This window comes from Xenopus laevis, chromosome 3S (assembly GCF_017654675.1).
Source record: "Xenopus laevis strain J_2021 chromosome 3S, Xenopus_laevis_v10.1, whole genome shotgun sequence".
Lineage (NCBI taxonomy): Eukaryota > Metazoa > Chordata > Amphibia > Anura > Pipidae > Xenopus > Xenopus laevis.
Window position 1 is genome coordinate 14173312 of NC_054376.1, and position 27842 is coordinate 14201153.

Here is a 27842-nt window from a genome sequence, read left to right on the forward strand (position 1 = left end):
GTAACCACAACCTGCATAACCCCTTTTCTGCTAGGGAAGTCAGAAGTAAACTCTGCAACTGCAGATAATGCAAGAACTGTACCTATCCGTGAACTGGACAAAATATGCAGCCATTCATGTCCGCAGCCAACTCTCCCAATAAGCAATCTGAGAAAAGAAATAAAACTAACACTGATTAAACAGCAAAGTTGCTTTAAATAAAGATGTAGGAACAGTTACAGTTTCAGTAAAAACAAAACAAAAAAAAAACAGGAACTGTCAATTTCTGTAGAAAGCATTATGCACACTAAGCAAAAGTTCTATATGAATCTATTTACACTTGGGAACACACATGTAAATAAAGAGGTATCCGATACATCCGTTTACTGGGTGGTCCATAAAGACTTCAAGTGCTGGCAGCTTAACAGTAACCAGGGACAGCATGCATGTTGTCAGGACTACTGACCATGCTCTCTAGTACCAAAGCATGTATTGTAAATACTTGTGTGGAACAGGGAGTAAAACAAAAAAAAAAAATATTCTGTGAACAGCAAAATGGGTTACTTTAAACTTGGAAGGAGTTCTCAGCAAACCAAGCAGCCAATAACAAATTTAAAGAAAAATGCATTTTAGATCTAACATCTCCTAAAGCTCTCTTCTGAATTTATTTTCTAGGATTAATACATTTCATTACACTGAAGAATGGAAGAGTTTGGCAATACTAGATTTCTTCTCCTTTTAAAAAGTTTTAATAAAAAAAAAAAAAAAAAAAAAAAGAAATACCAAAAAAAATGAACAGTACAGTTAGTTCTTCATGTTACACTGCACATCCCACCAAAAAGTCAACTAGTGTTAAATGCATTTAGATTATAGGAATGATGCTTTTGGGTTTTATAAATCTAGACACATAGTTTAATGACGCAAGTTCTCTGCTGCGACTTGTGGGTGACAATGTCTTGTGGCTTCAGTGTTGCAACGTTCCTGGATAGTTTTCTTTTATCTCTGTAAAAACAAAGCTTTTTTTTTATATTAACTTCTGCCAAATGTTCAAGTCCATTGGTGGATTTTTAATATATTTGCTTTCTTAATCTCTTCGAAGTTTTCGATTTCTTGGAGATCTGTTTATAATTTCATCCTCCTGTGGGAAAAAAAAAAAAATATACAGCTTTATATGCGGCCTTTATTGTGGATTTGCACAACAGATACATTGAAGGCAGGACCATTCAAGCTCCTACATTAATGTATGTGAATGTGTGTGGCAGCATCGTAGCTCAGATTAATTCTAGATTCCGGCATTAAAGGGATACTGTCATGGGAAAACATGTTTTTTTCAAAACATATCAGTGCTTCTGCAGCAGAATTCTGCACTGAAATCTAATTCTCAAAAGAGCAAACAGATTTTTTTATATTCAATTTTGAAATCTGACATGGGGCTAGACATATTGTCAGTTTCCCAGCTGTCCCCAGTCATGTGACGTGTGTCTGCACTTTAGGATGGAACTATTTGCTGGCAGGCTGTTATTTCTCCTAATTAATGTAACTGAATAAGTCTCAGTGGGACTTGGCTTTTACTATTGAGTGATGTTCTTAGCTCTACCAGGCAGCTGTTATCTTGTGTTATGGAGCTGCTATCTGGTTACCTTCCCATTGTTATTTTGTTAGGCGGCTGTGTGTGGGGGGGTGATATCACTCCAACTTGCAGTACAGCAGAAAAGAGTGACTGAAGTTTATCAGAGAACAAGTCAAATGACTGAGAGCAGCTGGGAAACTGGCAATGTCTAGCCCCATGTCAGATTTCAAAACTGAATATAAAAAAAATCTGTTGCTCTTTTGAGAAATGGATTTCAGTGCAGAATTCTGCTGGAGCAGCACTATTAACCGATGTGTTTTGAAAAAAACATAACAGTATCCCTTTAACATCTTAATTTAAACTAGGTAAATATGAGAAAAGAAAAATAGAAAAAAAGCCTTTAAGGGAAGGAAATTATATTTTATATAGCACTTTTCAACCAGAGTGTTTTTTTTAAAGCAAGCAAGGCAACCATTAAAGGTGCACTAAGTAGCCGGGACACCAGGAGACGAAAGTGACTTGTCCAGGATCACCAGGAGTTGCCACAGTCTAGTTTCCAGTCTGCCAGTACCAGAGACAAACAAATCCTAATACATTTAGGATCAATTTGAAATAGTTCCTAATGTCTATGTACTTTACAGTTTTGTAAATTAAATCATCTTAAAAGATTAAAATTCTTTCACGTCAATCAAAATTTGAGTACTGTATAAATTTCCTGTCTAATTTTGAAAACATCAAGCAGGGCAGGCTTGAAGTAGTTCACACATAAATGCCCATTATTTCTCACCTTAGGTTTGATCTCCTCTTTTGCCTCCTCTTCTGCCTCTTCTTCATCTTGGCTTTCTTTCCCTTCTTCTTCATCCTGCTTTGGTTCTGTAAGGAGCAGATTAGATTGACAGATTTAATGTATCTAGCCTAGACAGACATTTGCTTTATTGTAGCATTGTACTTTCACACAGTGGCTTTTATAAATTGCTTCAAATGCACAAATAAAGATAACTTTAGTAGCAGTAGGGTAGTAATCCTGACAAAAAAAAGTAAATAATAGTAAATAATTCAGATTATCAGTACATGGCAGCTCTGAAACCAGCACAATTAGCACCAGAATTAAATAATCATCCCTGTAGCACCAACTTCTGATAGGCAGTTCTAATTTTCTCTTGATGATTTGTGATGACCCCCAAGTTTAATTTCTCAAGCAGACTGGGGAAATCTGTATTTGCTGGTAAATTGAGTGCGGTACGGTTTTTGTTTACATTTTTGCACTATTTCTGCATTTTTTCACTTGGATGCTTATGCTTCTTATTTACTAATTTGTACTTTTTTCACTCCTGTTGCTTGGAAACATTACTTACTTTGCTTTCCACTTTCTTCAGTATCCTCTTCCTCTTCAGCCTTATTGTCTTTTCCTTCCTCCTCCTCTTCCTCCTCCTCCTCCTCTTTTACATCAGGCTGTGGAGCATCAGTCTTCTTGTGTTCTGCATCCAATGGCTGTTTCTGCAGGACGCCAAACAAATAAAATCGACATTAAACAAATACATGTAAAGATCAGCACTAGGCACTTACAAAAGTAACAGTTAAAGACATCAACATAAAAAGAAAAAAGATCAAGAGAGAACAGTGTGTTATTTGGTTCTAGCAAACGTACCTTTCCAGAGCAGCAGAAGAGTATAACCAGAAAAACTGGCAGAGCCACAGTCAAAATATAAACAATCCAGAGCCAGGGCCTTTCCTCTGCAGCAGATATCATTTGTCCCACCACACTAGGCTGTAAAAAGAAATAAAATCTTTCTAAATCTCAAGCAGTAGCAATTGTACTCATGAAGACACATTCAAATAATGTCATGTTTCTACAGGCAGCTTAAAAGAATAATGATGGTTTGCCAAGATATCCTTTTTTTTTTATAAATCAAGGAGCCTAGGAGTATGTACCATCACATTACTATTTTACTTATAGTATGTAACGCAATGCTTTAAGAAGCACTAGGTGCTTAATAGTGATGTGCGGGTTGGGGTTTCCCCCCCTGCCCTCCCTCCACCCACGCCCGCTTTATGTTGGGGTGGGGGGTGGTTACCCTGCCAGCCTAAAAATGTAAAAAGCTACAATATTCTTGTGATCTAATCTTTTAACGGATTGCAGAAAACTCCAATCAAGAGCTCCGAGTGGCATAAGGTGCCTACCCTGAGATAATAAAATTAACTCATACCTAGGTTTGCAATTATTTTTTGCATTTATCACAAACTGAAATACAGCTCTCCATGGGTTTCTATGATATATTACTCACTGATTTTCCAGGACAGTCATTTCATTTATTTTATCAAAAATTCAAAGTGGCAGTTTGGAATAATACAAAGAAAGGTGACGAAAAAAAAAAAAAAGAACGATTCATGAACCTACCGCAGAAGCTCCATCAGCTGCCTTTTTTAGGCCCCATCCATCATTAGCCCAGTCATCAGCCACATTTCTCTCTGAGCAAATAATAAAATTATCAAAGAAAATATCGGAGGTCATAGACCACAGTTCAAGGCCTATTGCGTAGAATGGAGTCATCCTGAATGGTTCCAGATCTTCAAAGAAATCTGGATTTGCGATCTTTCTTGGTTTCCATATACCCTAAAAAGGAACAAGTACAGCCTTAAGAAAAACACACACATTTTGACTTTGCCGTTTTCATGGGAGTATTGAAAAGGTATACGAGATTTGCATTTCTTACCTGATAGTTTGGATTATCAATCATTGGAGGCTTCCATTTGCCCTTGTACATGGGATTGTCAATAGTGGGTCGCTGCCAGACTCCACAACCAGGAGCAGACTCACACTTAGTATTTGCCACTTGTGGTGCCTCCCATTCTCCATCCATATCTTCATCCCTAGAGGGAACAAATGAAAGCTAACATGACATTCTAAACTATCATGTACTATCAAATACAAACGCTAGCATCAAGCCAAAGATTTCCATACCAGTCCTCTGGCTTCTCTGCATCAGGATCAGAAATGTATTCAGGTTCATCATCCAGCCAGCCTTCTGGTTTGACAGCATTTTCATCTGGGATCTTGGCAGGAGCATCCTCATCCCTGAAGATTGAAAAGTGAAAAGTAATTTTTGGACTCCTGCATGCATACAAGATTAGGAGCAGACATAACATATACAGTTGTCAGTACTCTAGAACTTCCACTTATCCATAGCACTCAATAGTGCAGCTCTTTCGGTGTCTACGAAGAGCACATCGGTAGGCAATACTATAATCTGTATAAAATAAATATACAGAATGTTATATATTTTCATTAAGCTATGCCCTCATACACGACTACCTATATAAGGGCAAATGATAGAAGACAAGCCCTATGTTTGACCTATTCCCCCGGGAGGTAAGATGGGAAGACATTGCAGGCCATTAGGGTAAATGTTTCACATTTTATAGAGGTAATAAAGTTACAGATAATAATCAATTCCTCAGATTTAAGTTAATAATTACTTGCATTAGATAATGCTACAAACAGTTGACCATAAAGTTAGAGCTTAAAGGGGACCCGTCACCCAAAAAAATTATTCAAAATCCTTTTTTATCAGATTAGTCAAGCAAAATGAACTTTAATTACACTATATAAATTATTTGAATCTTGTTTCCTTCAGTCTGGGATTTCAAAATTATAGCAAGCAGGCAGCAGCCATTTTGTGGACACTGTTATTAAGACAAGCCTTGCATCATCTCAGAATCTTGTTTGTGCACCAGAATGGGGGACCCAATGTCCATCCCCATGCCCTGGCTACATAATTATATGGTAAAGAGAACTGGGGGAATGTGTGGGGAGCAGTGACATCTAAGAAGTGCTGAATTGAAAGTGAAAGTAATTGTCTGCCCCGCCTCTATGCCACGGGCATAGAGGAGGGGCAGACAATATTTGATTGACAGCTGAGATGTTTAAATGAGCTTACAACAGCCAAGAAAGCTTAAATAAAAAATAGAAATCGGATTTCATGTTTAATTTGAAAAGGAACTTTTATTATACAGAGTTGTGTGTCTGGGTGACAGGTCCACTTTAATTTCTATGGCAAAATGCATTGGCTTTTGTAAGTTAATTGTCGAGTCTGCTAGGAGTGCAGCACTCCACAAATAGGTCTGAAGGGTTATATTTCTAAAATGCACCAACAACTTAATATGTAATGCATTCATAGAGGGTACTTTCCAGCCACACTAAACCAAATATTTTCCTCCTCAGAGTATTCTCTAGGTCACACACGCCTCTCTTATTCATATGGTATGGGACTGCACTCCTCCTCAAGGGTGTTCTAGGTCATACACGCCTCTTATTTATATAGTATGGGATCGCACTCCTCATCAGTGTTCTAGGTCACACAGCCTCTCATTCATATGGTATGGTATAGCACTCCTCCTCAAGAGTGTTCTAGATCACACACGCCTCTCTTATTCATATAGTATGGGATTGCACTCATCAGTGTTCTAGGTCACACACACACACACCTCTCTTATTCATATGGCATGCAATTGCACTCCTCATCAGAGTGTTCTAGGTCACACACGCCTCTCTTATTCATATGGTATGGTATAGCACTTCTCCTCAAGAGTGTTCTAGGTCACACACGTCTCTCTTATTTATATGGTATGGGATTGCACTCCTCATCAGAGTGTTGTAGGTCACACAAACCTCTCTTATTCATATGGTATGGGACTGCACTCCTCCTCAAGAGTGTTCTATGTCACACACGCCTCTCTTATTCATATGGTATGGGATTGCACTCCTAATCAGAGTGTTCTATGTCACACATGCCTCTCTTATTCATATAGTATGGGATTGCACTCCTCATCAGTGTTCTAGGTCACACACACACCTTTCTTATTCATATGGTATGGGATTGCACTCCTCATCAGAGGATTCTGGGTCATGCATATGGTATGGGACTGCACTTCTCATCAGAGTGTTCTAGGTCACACAAGCCTATCTTATTCATATGGTATGCACAGTTTTGACAACATATTGGTCTCATATTCTAGGTAACCTAGATCAATCCAAAAGGCACAGCTTCCCAGAACACCCAGAGTCTGCCTGCTAGGTATTGAGACATTTTGGCTAAGAAACTTATTACATGAAAACAGAAGTATTTCCTACATATATTAGATTCCAACCTACAGAGATGTTTAACCTCTAATATATGAAGGTAGCATTAAAAATACCCTAAATAATGGGGTAAATGGCTAGTTGGTTACACAAGACTTTTGCTGTAAACCACCACAGATGATTTGTCATATGGTGTGTAATCACTAGCTTGGGTGTCAGTGGCGGGCCAAGCCTGCCGGGCGCCCTAGGCAACTCGGCCGGCTATTTCTCCCCCTTCTCAAGCACATGCATGCGTGCAGACGCGGAGGCGCGCGCGCAGGCGCATGCGCACACAAAGTATATCATAGAGGCTGCCGGCGAGCCAGGGGACATGTGCGCGTGCGTATGCAAGGAAGAGCGCAGCCGCAGGCACACACTAAAAAGAGACAGGAGGAGCTGCCGGAGAAGAAAGACACAAGGGTCGGAGGCTGAGCTAGGGGAAAGCGGCAGAAGAGGTACCTGCCTGGCGCCCCTCCACTTTTGCGCCCTAGGCAGCTGCTTCTGCCTACCCCTAGTTCCGGCCCTGTTGGGTGTTCACTCCTGTCTCATTCCTATGCTCAGTACATGACTTTGGTTGTATTGTATATTAAAAAAAAACAGTTCCTGCACCTTGTATGAAATCTGTCAAACAAACAAACAAACATGGCCCCTTTGAGATTATGACATCAACATGAGCACAAGGACTGCATGGAAATGGTAATAAGGAACAGAACACCAGAATTTAGTATTAGGTACTTTAGATATTTTCAGGTAGAATCCTAAGCAAACTAAGTAAATATATCAGGGCACTCAAAAATAAAAACTCAAAAGATAATAATGGACTAGGGCCTGTGTAGTGATAAAGTTGCAATCATTAGAGCAGTGGGAACAGGCTCTCAAGTGATACACCACATGACACCCTCTGGCAGTCTAACGGACAGTCTGGATTTGGCAGATACCAGGACAAAGATATTTGCCTGAATACGTAACCTTTGGTAAAGCAATAATGATGTGGGGCTGTTTTTCATAGTTTGGGCTCCTGGCTCCAATGAATGAAAGTTGATGCTTCATACATTGTGACGACAGTTTGGGATGGCCCTTTAATGTTTTTGAATGATTATGCCCCTCTGTTCAAAAAGCAAATTCTGTCAAGAACTGGTTTGCAGACACGCGAGTGGAGGAACCTGCCGGACATGCACACTGCCTCAACCTAACGGAACGCCTGTTTGATGAACTGGAAAGAAGAATGCAAACCAGGCCTAATCGTTCAACAGTAACCAAACTCACTGATGCTGTTGAGGCTGAATAGAAGCAAATCATACCAACAATATCACAATAACTATTGTAAAGCCTTCCCATAAGAGAGGCTGTTATAGCGATAAAAGGGAGGACCAATTCCATATTAAAACCCGTGCCATCATACTTATTGTCATATAGTACAAGTCAATTGCATTTCTAAAGGCATGAAGTATAAAAGGGGCTGTTCACCTTCCAACACTTTTCTCAGTTCAGTTGGTTTCAGACAGTTCACCAGAAATAAAGACTTTTTACAATTACTTTCTATTTTCTATGTGTGACCATTTTTTCTAATAATGAAGTGTAAGTCTAAATTTTTCATCTTCTAAAGCTGCTCTGGGAGGGGGGAAGCCGAGCCTGTAAACTGTTCTAAATTGATACATTTATCTTTGTCCCTGCTGAGCAAAATCTCTGGTTTTCATTACAGGCCGCTGTTAGAATTGATACAATAGTTACTAATACTCCAGAGATGCTGCTGAGAAATGTATCAACTAAATGTTGCAATTGTAACAGTTTAGAGTCTTCACCTGAATTACTGAGCTGTCAGACTCAAACACCAAACTTACCAGTCATCAGGTTTCACAGCATCGGGATCTGGTATTTTTGGTCTCTCATCCCAATCTTCAGGCTTACTATCCTCTGGATCTTCTATCTCACTAGGGGGATTCACAGGAGGGCTCATGTCATTTAGGAGACTCCCACGGTTTACAACAGTTTGATCAACCAGGATTTCAAAGTTGTTATCAGGATTTAGGACTGTGATGGCAAGGGGAAAAATTGTAGTTAGGAAAATGCAAATATGATAAATGGATATATAGCATGTTAGCGATATTTAAAGGAGAAGGAAAGGTTAAAGTTAAGTAAGCCTTATGAGAAAGGTCCACCTAAATATACCAGTAAACCCTCAAAGTAATGCTGCTCTGAGTCCCCTGTCAAAAGAAACACTGCATTTCTTTTCTTCTATTGTGTACACATGGGCTTCTGTATCAGACTTCCTGCCTTCAGCTTAAACCTCATTGCCCTGGGCAAGAGCATGCTCAATTTGCTCCTCTCCCCCCCCCTTCTCTGCTGTAATCTGAGCCCAGAGCAGGGAGAGACTCAGGCAGGAAGTGATGTCACACCAACGAATATGGCAGCTGCTATTCTAAACAAACAAATTGCACTTCTAGAGCTTTTTACTCAGGTATGGCAAAACATTCTACAGAATAACTATAGCATTTTAACTTGCACTATTGCAGCTAATCTATTGGCAATAATTCAGGTGTTACCGTTTCTTTAAATACATGCGCATTTCATATGGGAATACTTTATCCCTTCCCATGCATACTGCAATACATCCTGAAAATATATGCAAAGCAGGGAGGATCTTCCAAACAAATTACCTAGGGTGTAAAGATGAGTTTTCTTATCTGTAAAATAAGATTTTAGGTCTGCATCTGGTCGTTTTGCATGTTTCTCTTCATATTCACCCGTCTTTGGGTTCTTGTGCCGGAAAATAAAATGCAGTTTGTAATCCTCTCCACACTTGTCAGGGCCAAACATGATCGTGTAGGGTGTTTTATCTTGAAACTGCTCCTGTAAATATGACATTTCAAAATCTGTTAGATTGCAGTAGTTAATCATTTAAGTTGTGCCCTCAAGTTACGGTATGTCTTTAAGAATCCGTAATATGTTTTTATTGGTTGAAGAATTGTGAAACTAGGCTAAACTTTGGGGATGTTTTCCTTTGTTCAGAACATACAATATGGACATGTAGGGGCCCATTTACTAAGGGTTGAAGCGAATTTTCGAATTCAAAAACTTCGCATTTCAAAGTAATTTTTGGGTACTTCGACCATCGAATTGAAAATACTTCACAAACTTGACCATTCGAAAACCGAAGTACAGTCTCTTTAAAAAAAACTTTGGCACCGCCACCTTAAACCTGCCGAATTGCTGTTTAGCCTATGGGGGACCTCCTAGAACCTCTCTGAGTCTTTGGCTAAGTTTTTAGAAGTTTTTTTTTTTTTTTGTTTGATCCTTCGAATCTTTGGATTCGAAGGATTAAATCATTCGATTCGAAGGATTAAATCATTCATTCTAACGATTTTTATTTTACTCGAAAACGGCCGTTTTTTATCGAAAAAAATACTTCGACTATCGAAGTATCAAATTCGATGGTCAAATTTCAAAGTTCGAAATTCGACCCTTAGTAAATGTGCCCCGTAATACGTTACCTGTCAATCTGCAGGGACTCTACATTCCACACTGTCTGAACTGTTTAGTGCTAAGGTTCAGTATGTTGTGGAGAGAGATTATTAAGAGGGGCTGGGTTAGATGCGCTGGGCTTGGTATACATTGATACACATTTTAAGAATTGTGTACACAGGTCAGAAAAAAATATACATTTGTGTAATGTTGTGTTTTCACACAAAGTTCTTTGTGTGCACCACAATTTGCACGTGAGAGCACAGCTTAGAGGGAACATCAGTTCAAACCCTTATGCAGGGGTGCCCAAAAGATAGATCAGGATCTACCAGTAAACCTTTACCTGGTGATCAGTAAATCTCAAGACAATGCACAACATTTACAGCTTGTCTAAATCACCCTATTTCATGCGCTTGTTAAATATAGCAATATACATTTTCTTATAAATCAATATTTAATGAATATCTTCCACGGAACAGAACGCTAACCATGTTTTACGGATGTGCTGTAGATCATAATGGGACATCATCACTAAAAGTAGACCTTGCATAAGTAAAGTACGGGCACTACTTCCTTATGGTAATGTTCACTTCAATGTTATTGTTAACACCTAGGGGCAGATTTATCAAAATGTGAGATTAGAACTCACCATAGAATAACTCACCCATGTTCTATTCATTCCTATGGATTTTTAGAAATGTATTTTATAAATGGAGTTCACCATTTGATAAATAGAAAGGGAGCTTTATTGTGGCGAGTTCTATATTCATACTTTGATACATTTGCCCCTTAAGTGTACATTCATTTTGTTGTAATTAATACACACTCTGCTTTATGATTTGTGTTTTCTATTCAACAAGCAGGCAGGTTAAAATATACAATGAACAATCTCTGGCCAGAAATCTCTGTCCAGAGCCCTGGATGGTTGTCTTATTTCACAAGCCAAATCAACTTAAAATATGACTAGTTAGATTAGGTGTTTTATAGCAAAGAAAACAGGATTTTTGATACTCACCGTTAAATCTGTTTCTCTGTAGTCGATAGGGGGACACAGGGACCTTAGGGGTTTAAGCTCCATCCTCCAGGAGGCAGGACACTTATGAAAATTATTCAGGGGGCGTGTCTGGACAGCCAGCTTAACCCCACACACTTACATATTCCAATCAGTTTGTACCAAAGATACTGCTATAATAACTAATTAACCATAGCCGAATGGCAGAACAGGAAGGAAAAAACAGGAAGAGTATTCCCAATTAGACCAACGTGGTCAACATTCCTCAATGGGGCGGGAAGCCCTGTGTCCCCCTATCGACTACAGAGAAACAGATTTAACGGTGAGTATCAAAAATCCTGTTTTCTCTGTCGTCTCTGGGGGACACAGGGACCTTAGGGGACTTAACAAAGCAGCCCCAGACAACGGGTGGGAATTGAGGAATTAATCTGAATTTATAATGACACTTTTTACTGCACTACAGAGTGCAGTACTTTGCGGCCAAACGCCGCCTCCGCTGAGGAGTACGTGTCGAGATTGTAGAATTTTGAGAATGTGTGAACGGAGGACCAGGTAGCCGCTCTGCAGATCTGCTCAACCGAAGCAGAGTTGCGCCATGCCCAGGAAGCTCCGACTGCTCTTGTAGAGTGAGCTCGTATATTCAGGGGTGGAACCTTCCCCTTGGATAAGTAAGCTTGCCGTATCGTCTCTTTGATCCATCTTGCTAGCGTTGCTTTTGATGCTGCAAGGCCTTTTTTAGGACCCGCTGGTAGTATGAACAAGGATGTAGATCGTCTAAATGGCTTTGAGCGTTCCACATACCACCGAAGTGCTCTGACAACATCTAATTTATGTAGTCTGCGCTCCTTGTCGTTCTTCGGATTAGGGCATAGGGTTGGCACTACTATTTCTTGGTTGATGTGAAATCGAGTTACCACTTTTGGCAGAAAGGAAGGTAGTGTTCTGAGTACAGCTTTGTCCTTGTGGAAAATGATGTATGGTTCTTCCGATGACAAAGCGCCGAGTTCGGACACTCGTCTGGTTGAAGATATTGCCATCAGGAAAAGTACTTTCTTAGTCAAAAGTGATTCGGAAACAGATCCCATGGGTTCAAACGGTGGATCAAGTAGCGCTTCAAGTACTAGGTTCAAGTCCCACCCTGGGACTGGAGATCGGAACGGAGGTTTGAGATGTTGCACTCCCTGCATGAATGTCCGTATGGATTCGTCTAATGCTAATCTTGTCTGAAGGAGTACAGATAAAGCAGATATCTGTACCTTAAGAGAACTGAGCTTGAGATTGAGTTGGAGACCCCTCTGAAGAAAAGACAGGATCCTAGGGATGTTGAGTTCTAGAAATGGAAAACCTCCTTCGGTGCACCAGTTGTGGTAAGAATGCCATATTCTGTGATATGATCTGGATGACGTTGCTTTTCGGGCTTTTAGCATGGTAGCAATAACTTCTTCCGACAATCCTTGTGTTCGCCAGATGTTGGATTCAATAGCCACCCCGTCAAAAGGAATAGGCCCGGGTTGTGGTGGGCTATGGGCCCTTGAAGGAGAAGATCTGGTCTGGGAGTCAGTCGTATTGGTTGAGCTATCGACATCTCCTGCAGGTCTGAAAACCATGTCCGCCGTGGCCAAAAGGGTGCCACTACAATCACGGTGAGTTGTGACTGTCTTATCTTCTTTAGTACCCGGGGTAACATTGGAATAGGAGGGAAGACGTACGCTAGGCTGAAGCGCCAGGTTTGAGTCATCGCATCTGTCCCTGCTGCTGTCGGATCTCGACAGCGGGTAAAGTACTTGGGTACCTTGTGATTGTCTCTGGATGCCATGAGGTCTATTTGTGGACATCCCCAGTGATGTACTAGCTCGGCAAAGACTTCCGGGTGCAGTTCCCATTCTCCGGGCTCTATTTGATTTCGGCTGAGGTAATCCGCCTTTGTGTTGGATACCCCCGGAATGTGGATTGCAGACAACCTCACCTTGTTGATTTCTGCCCAGTGTAATATTTGCTGAGCCTCTGCCAGGGCCGCTTTGCTGCGGGTTCCTCCCTGGCGGTTGATGTACGCCACTGTTGTGGCGTTGTCGCTCTGTACCCGTACTGGTTTCGTTTGAAGAGGGTGTGTCCATCCTCCGAGTGCCAGTCTTACAGCTCTTAATTCTAGTATGTTGATTGGAAGTTTCGACTCTTCTGCGGACCACAGCCCTTGTGCTGATAGGTTGTTCCAGGTCGCTCCCCATCCCCGCAAACTTGCGTCCGTGGTTACGACTGTCCAGTCTGGTGTCGCCCAGGACTGTCCTGTGTTTAGGTTGTAGGGTTTCAACCACCAGAGAAGAGACCTCCTGGTCTGTTGAGAGAGAGAGAATGTTCGGGAAAGCGGTCCCCCTTTCCAAACAGCAAGTATGTTGGACTGTAATGGACGAAGATGCATCTGTGCAAATGGTACTGCCTCTATGACTGAGACCATCACCCCTAGCACCCGCATGGCTGCCTGTATTGTGACCTTTTGAGGTAGAAGGAGGCGTTTTGTCTGATCTCTGAGTCTTGTCTGTTTTTCGTGAGGGAGACAGACTAGTTGAGTGATTGTATTGAATTCCAGCCCCAAAAAGGTCATTTGGTGGCTGGGGTGTAGGTTCGATTTCGACCAATTCACTGTCCAACCGAAGTTCTGGAGCATAGAGATTGCCAGAGAGAGATCTTGTTTTGCTTTTGTTTCTGTTCTGGCCTTTATGAGTAGGTCGTCCAGGTAGGGAGTGATTGAGATCCCTTGTAGACGCAGAGCCGCTGCTGAGACTGCCATCAACTTGGTGAACACTCGCGGTGCTGTTGACAACCCGAATGGGAGAGCCACAAACTGGTAATGGTTGTTGGCAAAGGCAAAGCGTAGAAAGCGGTGGTGCGGTGGCCATATCGGTACATGGAGATATGCGTCCTTTATGTCTAAGGACATCATAAGTTGACCCTCTTCCATTCCCCTGATCACTGAGCGTAGAGTCTCCATTTTGAATCGAGTTGATCTGATGAATTTGTTGAGGATTTTTAGGTCCAGAACAGGCCTGAAAGTTCCGTCTTTCTTTGGGACTATGAAAAGATTTGAGTAGAACCCTGAGAATCGTTCTTGAGAGGGCACTGTCACTATGACTCCCGCCATTTCCATATCTGTGATGCACTTGAGAAAGGCTTGAGCCTTGGTGTTGTTGGACGGAACTCTGGACATGAAAAATTTGTTGGGAGGAGAGACAAAAAGTCGATGTGGTACCCTTCTGACACTATCTCTTTGACCCAGGCGTCTGAAGAGTGTCGCATCCATGCCTCCCGGAATCGTAGTAACTTGCCTCCTATTAGTTCCCTTGATTCCGGAAGGGCTAGCCAGTCAGGCTGTTGTGGATTTCTCATTTGTAGGCTTGTTGTGGGTCTTGTTGGACTTCCAGGTTGGCCTTCCCCTGTCGTTGGGTTTTGATCGAAAGTGAGATCTAGGAGGTGACTGGTTTCTTCTGTGAAAACGACCGCTTTGGCCTCGAAAAAATCTGCCTCGTCTGGAAGTAGTTGTTGGTCTACTTTTGGCTTGTGGGAGGAAGGTACTCTTCCCCCCTGTCGCTTGGGAAATGATCTTTTCCAGTTCTTCACCAAACAATCGTTGTCCTTTGAATGGTAGTGATGTAAGAGACTTCTTGGAGCTGACATCTGCTGACCAACTTTTAAGCCACAAAATCCTTCTTGCTGCTACTGAGAGCGCTGAGGTCCTGGCTGTAGATTGGGCAGCGTCTAGAGTTGCGTCGCATAGATAGGCTGATGCATCTACGATAGAGAGGATGGATGCTGCGATTTCTGATCGGGGCACTCCTTCCTGTACATCTCTGAGAAGGGCCTCAGCCCATGCTTGTATGGCTCTGGAGACCCACGCTGAGGCTAGTAAGGGTTGTAGTGCGGCCCCCGAGGCGGAGTAGATAGCTCTAAGGGTACCTTCCATTCGTCTGTCGGCAGAGTCTTTAAATGCTGCAGCATCAGTAACCGGCAGAGTAGTAGATTTTGACAGACGTGATACTGGTGCATCTACCGTTGGAGGGTTGAACCATTTATCAACCAATTCCTTGGGGAATGGATAGGATTTTGAAAACTTCTTGGAGGCTTGAAATTTTCGTTCTGGGAAATTCCACTCTTCTTGTATCAAGTTGGTCAGTTGATCGTGTGCAGGAAAACAGGCTACAGATTTCTGTTTTCGTTTGAATAGACCTGTGGACTGACCTTTCTCCTCCTGTGCTGGGGAGATATTAAGTATCTCGAGGACTCCCTTAATGATGCCATCAACGTCGTGTTGTGCATCTTTTTCCTTACTTTCCCCTTGTGGTTCTTCATCTTCTGAGGGTGCGTCAGATGGCGGAAGTTCCCCTTCCGACTGGGAGGAGCTCTGATCTTCTGAGGAAGCATCGGACATATAATGAGAAGTGACAGGATTCTTAGGGCTATCTGCTCTCTTGCGCTTTCCCTTGTGTTTGTGGCTAAGTTTAGATAAAACTTTTCCCAAATTATCTGCGATGGCGGGTAGTCCCTGCAGGGAGGCTAAGGATTGAGAAAGATGTAGAGCCCAAAGTGGTGCATTTGCCTCTTGGGTGGCAGTTTCTCCAGTATCCTGGGAAATGCCCTGAGGATCTATGAGCAAGGGACTCTGTTGTGAGAGAGGCGCTAGAGTGGAAGTTGACATCTGCACTGTTGAGCAGTTTGTGCACAGCGGTTCGCTCTGGCCCCCCCGAAATTTTGTTTGACAGTTTGTGCAGGCATAATGTGAAACCTGCGCCGTTGCTGGGGTTTTTCCCCCCGCCCTAGGGAATAGTCCCCCTGCCTTACCTTCTGCCATCCTGTCAATCAGTGTATTGAAAAAAGTAGGCGTGTGGGACTTGGCTGCTGTCTTCCACGCTGCCTTCCCTGTGGCAAGGTACAGGTTAACCTCAGTCTAGGGGTATTGGTACCGTGACTGGGTGCCGTGTGTGCTGTTGGAGCACACAGGTGGTGAAGGGACTGTGCAGTAAATTCGCGCCGAGCGAAATTCAAGATGGCGCCGTTTCGCGCGCTTCAGGTCCCTTAGATGCGCTTTCCCTCAACCAAAATGGCGCCGTGCGCCTCCCTGCGGCTGCGCGCCCTTATTCCTCCTGTAGTGTAATGAGCAGAGAGGACGCGCCAGCCGCAGAGTCAGATTCTCCTCCACCTCCCTCCCAGAAGGAGTTGCCAGCAGTGCGGCTAACAGTACCGTTTGCAAATGGCGCCGCAGGCAAATCGGTACAACGATAGGGAGTGTGAGGTAAGAGAGGGGGCGGGGAATGGCGGCGCATCTCCAGAGTGTCGTAGCCATGTGAGAGAGGACGGCTGCACTAGTGGGCTGAGGGGTGTGGGGAGAACTTTTCTTCTAGTTCTGGTCCCTGGGTATACGATGGGTCATACTTACCCTGCGTCCCTTACCTCCCTCAGCCTTGTCCACCGGTCAGACCATCTGATCCTATAGGGAACAGGTTGTGTCTTGGGGGGTTCTGTTCAGCCTTTTTCGGGCTGTAATGCCGACCCCACGGTGGAATCCCTCGTAGGAGGTGTGTTTTCAAGTAAGCCAGGTTTACACCTGCTTCCGAAATCACCTGCTGTCTGTTTCTGATGAAGAAGATAGGTTTTTATTCCCCATCAGTTTAGTCCATCCTCCAGGTAGCAGGACACTTAAAAAACTGATTGGAATATGTAAGTGTGTGGGGTTAAGCTGGCTGTCCAGACACGCCCCCTGAATAATTTTCATAAGTGTCCTGCCTCCTGGAGGATGGAGCTTAAACCCCTAAGGTCCCTGTGTCCCCCAGAGACGACAGAGAAATGGAATGTTATGCCTCCATCATTAAAAGAGATTAAGAACAGACTGTGGCGGATTATATAGATTGAGAAATGTACAGCTTTATTAAAGAATGTCATGTGTATGTTTAAGAAAGTTTGGAATATTTGGTTGTATCAGCAAGACTTGCTACATACCCTTTAAATTGTTAGCCTACCTGAAAATTCTAAGATTTCCTGACGACCCAGTTCAACAGTTTCCCCTCCCCCTCCCCTGCTATTTTATACTTCCCTTTTTATCTAAACTACCCATGTTGGTTAAAACATTTCCACATATTTTGGTAGTTAACAACCATCACTGCGATTGCACTTAAAGGATGACATTATGCTTTCAATTATATTGATTTTTATTAGCAGAATGTTAGTGCACAATGACCACTATATACAGCAATAGCAATGAACTGTTAAATTAAAAATAAGGAATATATAAATACCATGACCTATGAAAATGATAACTAAAAAAATGTAATTTACCGGTTTCTGTTCTTGAGTTTTGGAAAGTAGTTTCACATATGCACCCCCACATTCAATTCCATTTTGAAAACTAACTTCATATCTGCAAATAAAATAAAAAATCATGTTAAAATATACATATATATTTATCAGATTTCCTTGTATGCAGAAAAGAGGGAAAAACCTGTGAATGACCACCAATGTTGTTTGCCAAGTATCGGTTTACTCCTTATAAACTTTTATGTTTTTTGTGTTTCTGATTTTTTTACCTGGCCAAAAAAAAAAAAATTTTTTTTTGACAGAGCAGTAAGAGCTCTGTAAGAAGAGTCTGGCAATTATATATACTGCCTCTAAAGAAATGCAAGAAATGAACACTACCCTATTTTCAAAGTAGTGCCTAACCAGACAGGACAGCTTCTGTGTAGTAACTCAATGGATTCACATAGCTGGATGCTAGGAAAAATGGAAGGTTATAAGCTGGCAGATCCTGGCCGAGTATTATACTTTATATTATAAGTGGTAACATCTTATGAAGGTACAATTCATTTTGAAGAATTCAAATATTGCTCAAGGAAGAAAAAAATAAATTAAGCTTAATTAAAGCAGTAAAAAAAACCAAGATGCATACTTACTGTACAATTAAAGGTTTCTTATCAAAGACAAAGGGCTTCTGAAGTTTGCCGGCAATTGCATGGTGTTTTGCACGTGACATTAGGACAAGGCCCAGGTCCCCTGGGAGCTTTGTATCTTTCATTTCTGTGACTTCCCATTTACCTGGAAATATACAAGAGATTACAGAGGATTTGTATTTGTTGTATATTTGCAAAGCCAAATATACAAATATGCAACTAGATAAGAAACAGGTGCTCCTAACTTCTACCCAGAAAAAAGTATTCCCTTTCCCTTGTTAATAACTTTTATTACAGGAACAAAAAGACAATTACATGTAGACATTTTGTATACATATGTATATTCCAAAGAAAAAACAAGCTCCCAGCAATAAAGAGCTCAATTTCATGCCATGTTTGGCTGGATTTTTTGTAAATAAATTATGAGACAAGAGGATGGCTTTGGGAAGGCATAAGGAATCAAGTGCCCACCAGCCAATAAAAAGACAATATAAAATTTGGCAGGGCTAACACTACATTCTGTGTCCAAAAACAATGCAGTTTTAGAATGCTTACATGATAAATACGAGTGGGTGAAGTCATGACTGATTAACCAACAACTGTACGGCTTTCCAGCTGTTAAACCCGTTTAAGACACAAGGCATATTCTCTTCCAGCATTTTTCTGGAGGCAGAAGTGCCCATATCTAGACATGGCTTAAAAATGACATGGAAGAATACACCCCAAAATTCTAGAGGCTCTCTCAGTAGATCGGGCTGAGCGCTGTAATACAGGGAGCAATGCTATCTTACCTGCAGAGTTCTACAGTAGTAACCAGTAAAGCTGGCCATAGATGAAAAGATTTTTAAAAGATCCGATCGTCATCGTGAGACCACGATTAACTCGAAACGATCGTACAAATTGTCCATGAACTAAAAAGACCATTTGCCAGGAAAACAAAGGGTAGCTGCCTGCTTGTCCCTGCAAACATAGATAGATTGCACTGGATTTTTTAACCTGGCCGATCAATTTCCTGATAGATGTCGGCTGAAAAATCGTAAGATGTACGATCGTTCGAATCCCACTAACTGCACGATAATTTCGAAGGATTGGTCGGACTTCCCTAAAATCGGTCGTTCCGCAAGAAAAATCTTTGCGTCTATGGGGACCTTTACAGTACACAAAGATCTTGTTTCATACAGAATCATAGTTCATTTGAAAAGGCCATTACCATCATATTTGGCAATCTCTTCATCTGTGTCGTCTTTCTTGGCCTTGGAGAGAATCCACCTACAGAGTAAAACACAATATTATACTTGGCACTATAACTGGTAAATATAACAGTGATTAAAACAGGACAAAGGCCAGACACTGCATACCATTAGCTGAATTCTAAGAAAACTTTACCATATTCTAAGTGGGTTACTCGCTCCTGTCCAAATCATTCCTACTATCAGCTATAATTACTGGAATAATTGCCCTATATATCTGAACATTGTTTTTAATCCAAGCACGTGCTCAGTCCACAAAACAATCTAAAAAAATTAAAAGGTGTCAATTGTTATTCAGAGAGGATCTTTTTATTACTGCATTGGTTGTTGTTATACTGACCCGTCCAAACTTCCTTTGTCAAATGATTCTGAAAAATAGACTTCTCCTGTTGGGACCGGGGCTTTGTAAGTCACCTGAAAAAACAAAGAAAATTTTCATTTTGTTTGAATTAAACAAATTTAGGGAAAGAAAATCAAACTATGTCTACAGTCAACACTAAAGAGTACATTTATCGAAAAAAAATATATAGCCTGCCACAGGGAAATTTTACAGCTCTATTCACTTACACAGGCTTTTTAGGGTACCAGTGGGGGAACAGCAGAAAGGTAGACTATAATGAAATGTATTAGGGCTCAATGTTTGTTTTAAAGATTTATTTTATACCTTGGGAGCAGGAGGCGGCATGCTGGTCTCCGGCTTTAATTCTTCAGGCTCTTCTAGGTCATCATCAATGTCCAGCCCATTATCGTCATCATGGTCATGATCGTGATGGTCATGGTCGTGATGGTCGTGGTCATGATGATCATGAGCATTTATTGTTACTACACCAAGCACCAGAAGAGTCACTAACAGAAAGCATTTCAGATCCATGATCTAAACAGGATGAAAAGATTTACAAACAGGACTGGTTAAATTTAAGATAAATCAACAGCAGTTCTAAGGCCTTCAATATCGTTATGTAGGGCATCCATATTAAATCATCTCTGTGGCCCTGGGCCAGGTGCACGTGGGTAGGAGGATGAAAATCCATTTTATAATAAATAATAATAATACCAGCATGGGCTCTCAGATACCCCCCTAGATAGACTTTCCTTATCTTTTATAAGAGAACCAGTCACCCAAAAAAATTATTCCAAGTCCTATTTTATCATATTAGTCAAGCCAAATAAACTTTAATTAAATTGTAAAAAAATATTTGAATCTGGTTTCCTTCAGTCTGGGGATTAAGTTATAGCAAGCAGGCAGGAGCCATTTTGTGGACACTGTTCTTAAAGGAAAACTATAGCCCCCAAACAATGTAGGTCTCTATAAAAAGATATTGCATAAAACAGCTCATATGTAAAACCCTGCTTCATGTTAATAAACCATTTTCATAATAATATACTTTTTTTGTAGTATGTGCCATTGGGTAATTCTAAATAGAAAATTGCCATTTTAAAAAAGAAGTACCACCCCCTGGGATCGTATAAGCACACTGTAGCTTATGTATTCATTTTGGGGTTATAGTTTTCCTTTAACACAAGCTTTGCATCATCTCAAAGTCTTGTTTGTGCACCAGAATGGGGAACCTGATGTGCATTCCCATGCATTGGTTACACAATTAAATGGTGAAGAGAACATGGGGAATAGTTGGAGAGCAGTGATATCTAGGAAGTGCTGAATGGAAAGTGAAAGTAAGTGTCTGCCCCGCCTGTATGCCTAAGGCATAGAGGAGGGGCAGGCAATATTTGATTGACAGCTAAGATTTTTAAATGAGCTTACAACAGCTATGAATGCTTAAATAAACAAAAAAGAATTTGGGTTTCAGGTTTAATTTGAAAAGGACATTTACTATACAGCTTTTTATGTCTGGATGACAGGTCCACTTTAAAGGGGTTGTTCACCTTCAAACAACTAGTTGTTTTCAGATGGCTCACCAGAAATAAAGACTTTATCCAATTACTTTCTATTTTCTGTGTGTCACAGTTTTTCTAATATTGAAGTATAGTGTAATTTTTCACCTTCTAAAGCAGCTTTGGGAGGGGGGGGGTCACCGACCCTGTAAACTGTTCTAAATTGATACATTTCTTGTCTGTCTCGGCTGAGCAGAATCTCTGGGTTTCATTACAGGCAGCTGTTAAAATTGATACAATAGTTGCTAATACTCCAGAGATGCTGCTGAGAAATGTTACAATTGTAACTAAATGTTGCAATTGTAACAGTTTAGAGTCTGCACCTGAATTACCGAGCTGCCAGACTGAACCACCAGAGACAGGAACTTTAAATGTAGATTTTCGAAAAACAGTAAGAAATAAATAATGGAAGGTAATTGAAAAAAGTCTATTTCTGGAGAACAACTGAACTAAAAAAAAAAAAAAAAAGTGTTTGGAAGGCGAACAACCACTTTAAGGCTAATAAATGAAATTCTTCTACTCATAGCTGTATTATATGTATTAAAATCAGATGTAAATCTGTTGTAATATTGGTGTGTAGGCAGCCATCTCAGGCCATTTTCCCTAGTCATGTGCTTTCAGAAACAGTCAGTGCTGCACTATGGAACTGCTTTCTGGCTATTGTTTCTCAAACTCAATGTAACTGAAGGAGTCGCAGTGGGACGTGGATTTTTACTCGAGTGCTGTCCTTAGATCTACCAAAGAGTGGTTATCTGTTTACCTTCCCCTTGTTCTGCTGATTGGCTGCTCGGGGGGAGGGATATCACTCCAACTTGCAGTGCAGCAGTAAAGAGTGACTGAAATTTATCAGAGCATAAGTCACATGACTGGGGGGCACCTCAAACTTTTTTCCCCATTTTTGGGCCAACCTCCGCTCTGCCGCGTGACTACACGTAAGCAGATCTTATTCCGATCAATGAACATAGGGCATGGAGTATATCAACTTCTCAAGACATGTATCAGAACCAACACCCCATGTGCCGTTGACGTAAAACAGTCTAGAAAAACTGAAGAGAGATAGCAAAGCACCGGAGGAAAGATCTCGAATTATCGGTTTATTCAGAAAAAGCATGACACTAACAGTACTGCTCAATAAGGGGCAGTACTGTCGGGGGGTTATTTATCAAAGTCCAATTTTATCTCAACATTTTCTGCTACAAACTCCAATCAAATCCGCTCGGGTTTTTTATGCTTATTTTTCACCCGAAAACTCAAGAGTTCTTATGCTTTTTTTTGCCAGTAAACTTCGGGGTATTGCACAAAACCCAGCGCATATCAAAAAATCATTTAGACTTCTCCCATTGACTTATTTGCAACCTCGACAGGTTGGAGATGCCGGATTTTCTAATCCGGACTTTTGCATCCTCGGGGTTTAATAAATTCCAAATAATTCATGATTTTTTTTTTTTTTAAAAGTCCAATTTTATTTAAAAAAAAAAACAAACCCATTTTTTGTGGTTTTTGCATTTGGAGTTTAGCAAATAACCCCCTTAGTGTCATGTTTTGTATGAATAATGTGAGAAGCATCAATGAGTGGTCATATATTAATGCAATATTGTAGCAGCTGATTAGATCACACAGCAAGAGTGCCGTAAATGCATTTCTCAGGGTGGGTTGAGTTGATTCACAGGTCACTAGTATTTATCAACACAATGTCTGTGTAAGGCTTACAATGGTTTTAAAAAGCACTACAACTGTTGGGTGACAAACATCTATGTCTACATAATCTACAGGGATTAAGGAAGAGCCGCTTTGAAAATGCTGGGGGAGACTAATGCAAACAGGTGCAAACCTGCTGTTCTATTTGACCAGATGGCCTCCTCTCTAATGAATGACTTTATATTATCAAGACGACATGGTCTAGTTTATTAGTTTGGATTAGTTTGGCATAACTATGTGGAATACCGGTTTACAGAAGAAGTTTATCTGGCAAGAAATTAGGCAGGTTATTTAAGCACCTATACAGCGAGCTTCTCTACACATCTGAATTTAACTGTGGAGACTGCTATAATGCTTGAATAAATTAAAGCGATCCATGTAGAATTTGCAGGCACAAGCACCCTAAGGCTGATGGCACACTACGAGATTAGTCGTGGTTGACTAATCTCCTGCAAATGCTTTCTCAGCAGCAATAATGTAAAATGGTGGCAAATATACACATGGCTCTGGCTTTCTGAAGTCGCCATGCGAGGGAACTTTGGATGGCTTTGGCCAAAGCAACCAACAACCAGCGATTTAAATTTTACTGAAGAGAAGATTTATCAGGGACAACTTATTTCCTAGTGTGCCACAGTCCTAAAAGTAGCAATAAATTGGCTGATAATAGTAGGTATTGAATACCAAATGACTGGTCATGGACGGTAATATCTGTCAGATCAATGAACTAAACGATCTCCATTAAACAAATGGACAGAACTTCTGCCCCAGGTGCACCATGCTTAAAGGAGAACTAAAGCCTAACTAATGAAGTAGGTAGAAATGTTGTACATTATGGTTTGGGCTTCTGTACCAGCCCAAGGCAACCACAACCCTTTAGCAGTAAAGATCTGTGTCTCCAAAGATGCCCCAGTAGCTCCCCATCTTCTTTTCTGCTGATTCACTGCACATGCTCTGTGCTGCTGTCACTTACTGAGCTTAGGGACCCACTCACAATATACAGTACACATAGAATAGAAATGTCACAATATAAGGCTGATTAGTAATTAATACAGATAATTACTACACGGCAGCACAGAAACCAGTGCAATTAGCATCAGAATTTAATAATCAGCCCTGGATCATCAGCTTATATTACAGACCAACCTCATTTTCTGCTGGATAATTAGTGACGACCCCTAAGCTTAGCTTCTCAACAGCTGCTCAGAGCCCACTGAGCATGTGAGTGTCACAGACACTTTCCAAGATGGTGACCCCCTGTGACAAATTTGAAGTCCTGGATCATTGCTGCTATTGACAAGCTGAAACTTTAGGCTGGTGTCATAAGTTCAGTATATACAATATGGCATTCATTTTTAGGGTTTAGTTCTCCTTTAAAGCCATTTTATTGGTATGTGTATGGCCCAGCTTAAAGAGATACTGATACGTTCCTATAAAAATAATAAGAAGGTGTCCATATCTAGGAGCTGCTGCACACCAAATATTTTTAACTAAAAGCCCCCCCACGAAACTTCGTTAACCCGACCCTCTGACACGGATCTTCCGCTTCAGTGATGCTATATGCATAGGCTAAAGTCCTGTTTTCATTTGTAATTAACCTATGGAAGGATCACACCGCCTCCAGTCCAGCATCATTGAAACAATGCAGAAGATCATTTAGCAGTGTTGGAGGGTTGGGTTAACAGAGGTTCGCTAGGCTAGGGGGTGGCATTTAGCTGAAAATATTCGGCATGCAGCAGCTCCTAGATATGGACACGTTCCTATGATTTTTATAGGAACGTGTTGGTATCCCTTTAAGGCTAGAAACGTTACACTTTCCATAATAAACATGAAGGGGTTGACCCTGCGCAAGGCATTTGTGGGATGAGAGACCAGGGAATGCTGCAGAGTTTTCTACTGAACACTTTAAAGGGATGTGGTTTCACGTGAGTGCATCGATCGATAATTAGATTACTAGTGCACAGATAACGCCTGTGCATAATGGACTCCTCCTTATCTGTAAACTAAATCAGTCACAACCAAGGGATAAGAGGGGAGGGGGTTGATCATTAGCAATGTAAGGCTAAGGCCACACTAGGCGATAGCGCCGCGATTTGACTCGCGGCGACTTTTCGCCGCGACTTTTAAGCCGCAATCGCTTGGGAAACTTTTGCGCTGGCGTCTATGGGGAATCGCGAAAAATCGCCAGCGTAAAAACACACGCGCCGATCTTTTCTCTACTGTCGCTCGAAATTGGCGATTTCGAGCGACAATAGAAAAAAGATCGCCGCGTGTGTTTTTACGCTGGCGATTTTTCGCGATTCCCCATAGACGCCAGCGCAAAAGTTTCCCCAGCGATTGCGGCTTAAAAGTCGCGGCGAAAAGTCGCGGCGAGTCAAATCGCGGCGCTATCGCCTAGTGTGGCCTTAGCCTAATTATCAATCTCACAAGCAGCAAGCATGGAGTCGTTTTAACTTTCCCTATTTAGATCAAGAAAACACAAAAAGCAGTTTTTAGCGATTAAAACTATAGGTAAAACTATTTCCTTCAACTTGCACTTAAAGAAACATTAATACCAAAAAATGACAGTTTCGAAGTAACAAAACCACGATGAACTGTACAGTGCCCCGCACTGGTAAAAGCTGTGCGTTTGCTTGCGAACTACTATCGTTTATATAAACAAGCTGCTGTGTAGCCATGGGGGCAGCCATTCAAGCACAGGATACACAGTAGATAACAGATAAGTACTACTATAGCTTATATAAACAAGCTGCTGTGTAGCCATGGGAGCAGCCATTCAAGCACAGGATACACAGTAGATAACAGATAAGTACTACTATAGCTTATATAAACAAGCTGCTGTGTAGCCATGGGGGCAGCCATTCAGAGCTGAAAAAGGCACAGGATACACAACAGATAAATTCTGTAGTATACAATAGGATTCTTCAGAATTTATCTGTTATCTACTGTGTATCCTGTGCTTGAATGGCTGCCCCCATGGCTACACAGCAGCTTGTTTATATAAACTATAGTAGTACTTATCTATTATCTACTGTGTATCCTGTGCTTGAATGGTTGCCCCCAGCAACAACCCAGAGTTCGGGGAGTGTGAGGCTGATGTCCCTGCCCTTCATGGTATGGTAGGCCGCACACAGAATGATTCCCTTGGCAAGAGACAAAAGGTTTTATCTGGATTTCAGCCACAAAATTCAAGATTTAAATCAGAATGTTATATCTCCCATAACTACCTATTTAGCAACAATGAGGTATTTTTACTTGACAACTAAAAAGCACCTAAAGTTCAAGGCCCCCCCCCCCAAAAAAAACTAGGCTTCTGGTCACACACAGCACTACTCACAAAACGATGCCCATCTGCACCAAAATCTGCCTTAAAGGGGTGGTACACCTTCAAGGCAACTTTTACTGTGTTGTAGAATTGCCAATTCTAAGCAACTTTTCAATTGGTTTTCATTGGTTTTTTTTGTTTTTTTTTTCTTTTACAGCTTCTTCTGACTCTTTGCTGCTTTTAAATGGGCGTCGCTGACCCCTTTTAAAAAGCAAGTGCTCTGTAAGGCTACAGCTGTATTGTTAATGCTACTTTTTATTACTGATCCTTCTATTGAGACACTCTTCTTTTCATATTCCAGTCTATTATTCAAACCAGTGCATGGTTGCTAGGGTAATTTGGACCCTAGTTACCAAATTGCCCAAGACGCAAATTGAAGAGCTGCTGAATAAAAAGCTAAATAACGAAAAAACCTTCAATAATAAAAAAAAAAATGAAAACAAATTGCAAATTGTCTCAGAATATCACGCTCTACATCATACTAAAAGTTAACTCAAAGGTAAACAACCCCTTTAAGTAACTTATTTGTGCTCAGGTCTAAATTCAGGCAAATGAAAATGAGAATGACCTGTAATATAAGCTGATGCTACTGGGCTGATTATTAAATTCTGATGCTAATTGCACTGGTTTCTGTGCTGCCATGTAGTAATTATCTGTATTAATTACTAATCAGCCTTATATTGTGACATTTCTATTCTATGTGTACTGTATATTGTGAGTGGGTCCCTAAGCTCAGTAAGTGACAGCAGCACAGAGCATGTGCAGTGAATCAGCAGAGAAGAAGATGGGGAGCTACTGGGGCATCTTTGGAGACACAGATCTTTACTGCTAAAGGGCTGTGGTTGCCTTGGGCTGGTACAAAAACACAATGTACAACATTTCTACCTGCTCCTTTAGTTAAGCTTTAGTTCTCCTTTAAAGAGGTTGTTCACCTTCGAATGAACTTTTAGTAGGAGTGATATTCTGAGACAATTTGCAATTGGTTTTCATTTTTTATTATTTGGGGTTTTTGAGTCATATCGTTTCTTATTCAGCAGCTCTCCCGTTAGCAACTTCAGCAAATGACCCTAGCAACCATGCACTGGTTTGAATAAGAGACTGGAAAATATACAGGAAAGGGCCGAGGAGTAATAAAAAACAGCAACAATAAATGTGCAGCCTTTCAAAGCATTTTTTTTAAATGGGGTCAGCGACTCCAATATGAAAGCAGGACAGGGTCGGAAGAAAAATGCAAACAATTAAAAAAAAATGTTAAAAAAAGAAGGCTTGGAATTAGCAATCCTATAAAGTTAACCACCCAATTATAGAAAGTGCTTTTATTTGAAATGAATATACATTGTGTAGAAGATGCTTAGAATGATATTTACTTGATTCAAACCTTGTGCTGGTTACAGTTCCCCTTTAAAGGCTGGTTAAAGTGACACTGCCTTGTAATGAATGAAGATGTGACCGGCCCATGTTGCCGAACTACAGCAGGGCCTGTTCTTTCCTCTTCCCTCTATCGTGATTTAGCGCTAAATGGCAGCGCACTTTAAAGAACCGCTTTGTAAAATGAATTTTACACACTCACCACAGTGATTCAGCCTCCCCGGCACACCAGTGCCCTCC

General features: G+C 41.1%; 1 protein-coding gene across 2 annotated transcripts; it reads right to left on the minus strand.

Moving 5' to 3' along the window:
* Positions 1 to 175: 175 nt before the first annotated feature.
* On the minus strand, positions 176 to 27842 carry canx.S (calnexin S homeolog). 2 transcript variants are annotated; one of them, NM_001086857.1, is given in 15 exon segments: positions 176 to 1117; positions 2337 to 2422; positions 2905 to 3046; positions 3198 to 3317; positions 3948 to 4163; positions 4264 to 4420; positions 4512 to 4625; positions 8510 to 8699; positions 9326 to 9518; positions 17464 to 17545; positions 18075 to 18216; positions 19282 to 19340; positions 19662 to 19735; positions 19986 to 20195; positions 27805 to 27842. In NM_001086857.1, coding segments are annotated over 14 exon segments (1836 nt in total). In that variant the 5' UTR covers positions 20193 to 20195; positions 27805 to 27842; the 3' UTR covers positions 176 to 1063.

Bases quoted from the DNA above. Each gene is read 5' to 3' on its own strand.
- canx.S (XM_041587502.1), bottom strand. From the start codon at position 20,192: ATGGATCTGAAATGCTTTCTGTTAGTGACTCTTCTGGTGCTTGGTGTA. The intron at 19,341-19,661 runs GTCAGTATAACA...TTTACTCTGTAG, and splicing joins GACAAAGGAAGTTTGGACGG to GTGGATTCTCTCCAAGGCCA. The intron at 4,626-8,509 runs GTAAGTTTGGTG...TTCAATCTTCAG, and splicing joins GCTGTGAAACCTGATGACTG to GGATGAGGATGCTCCTGCCA.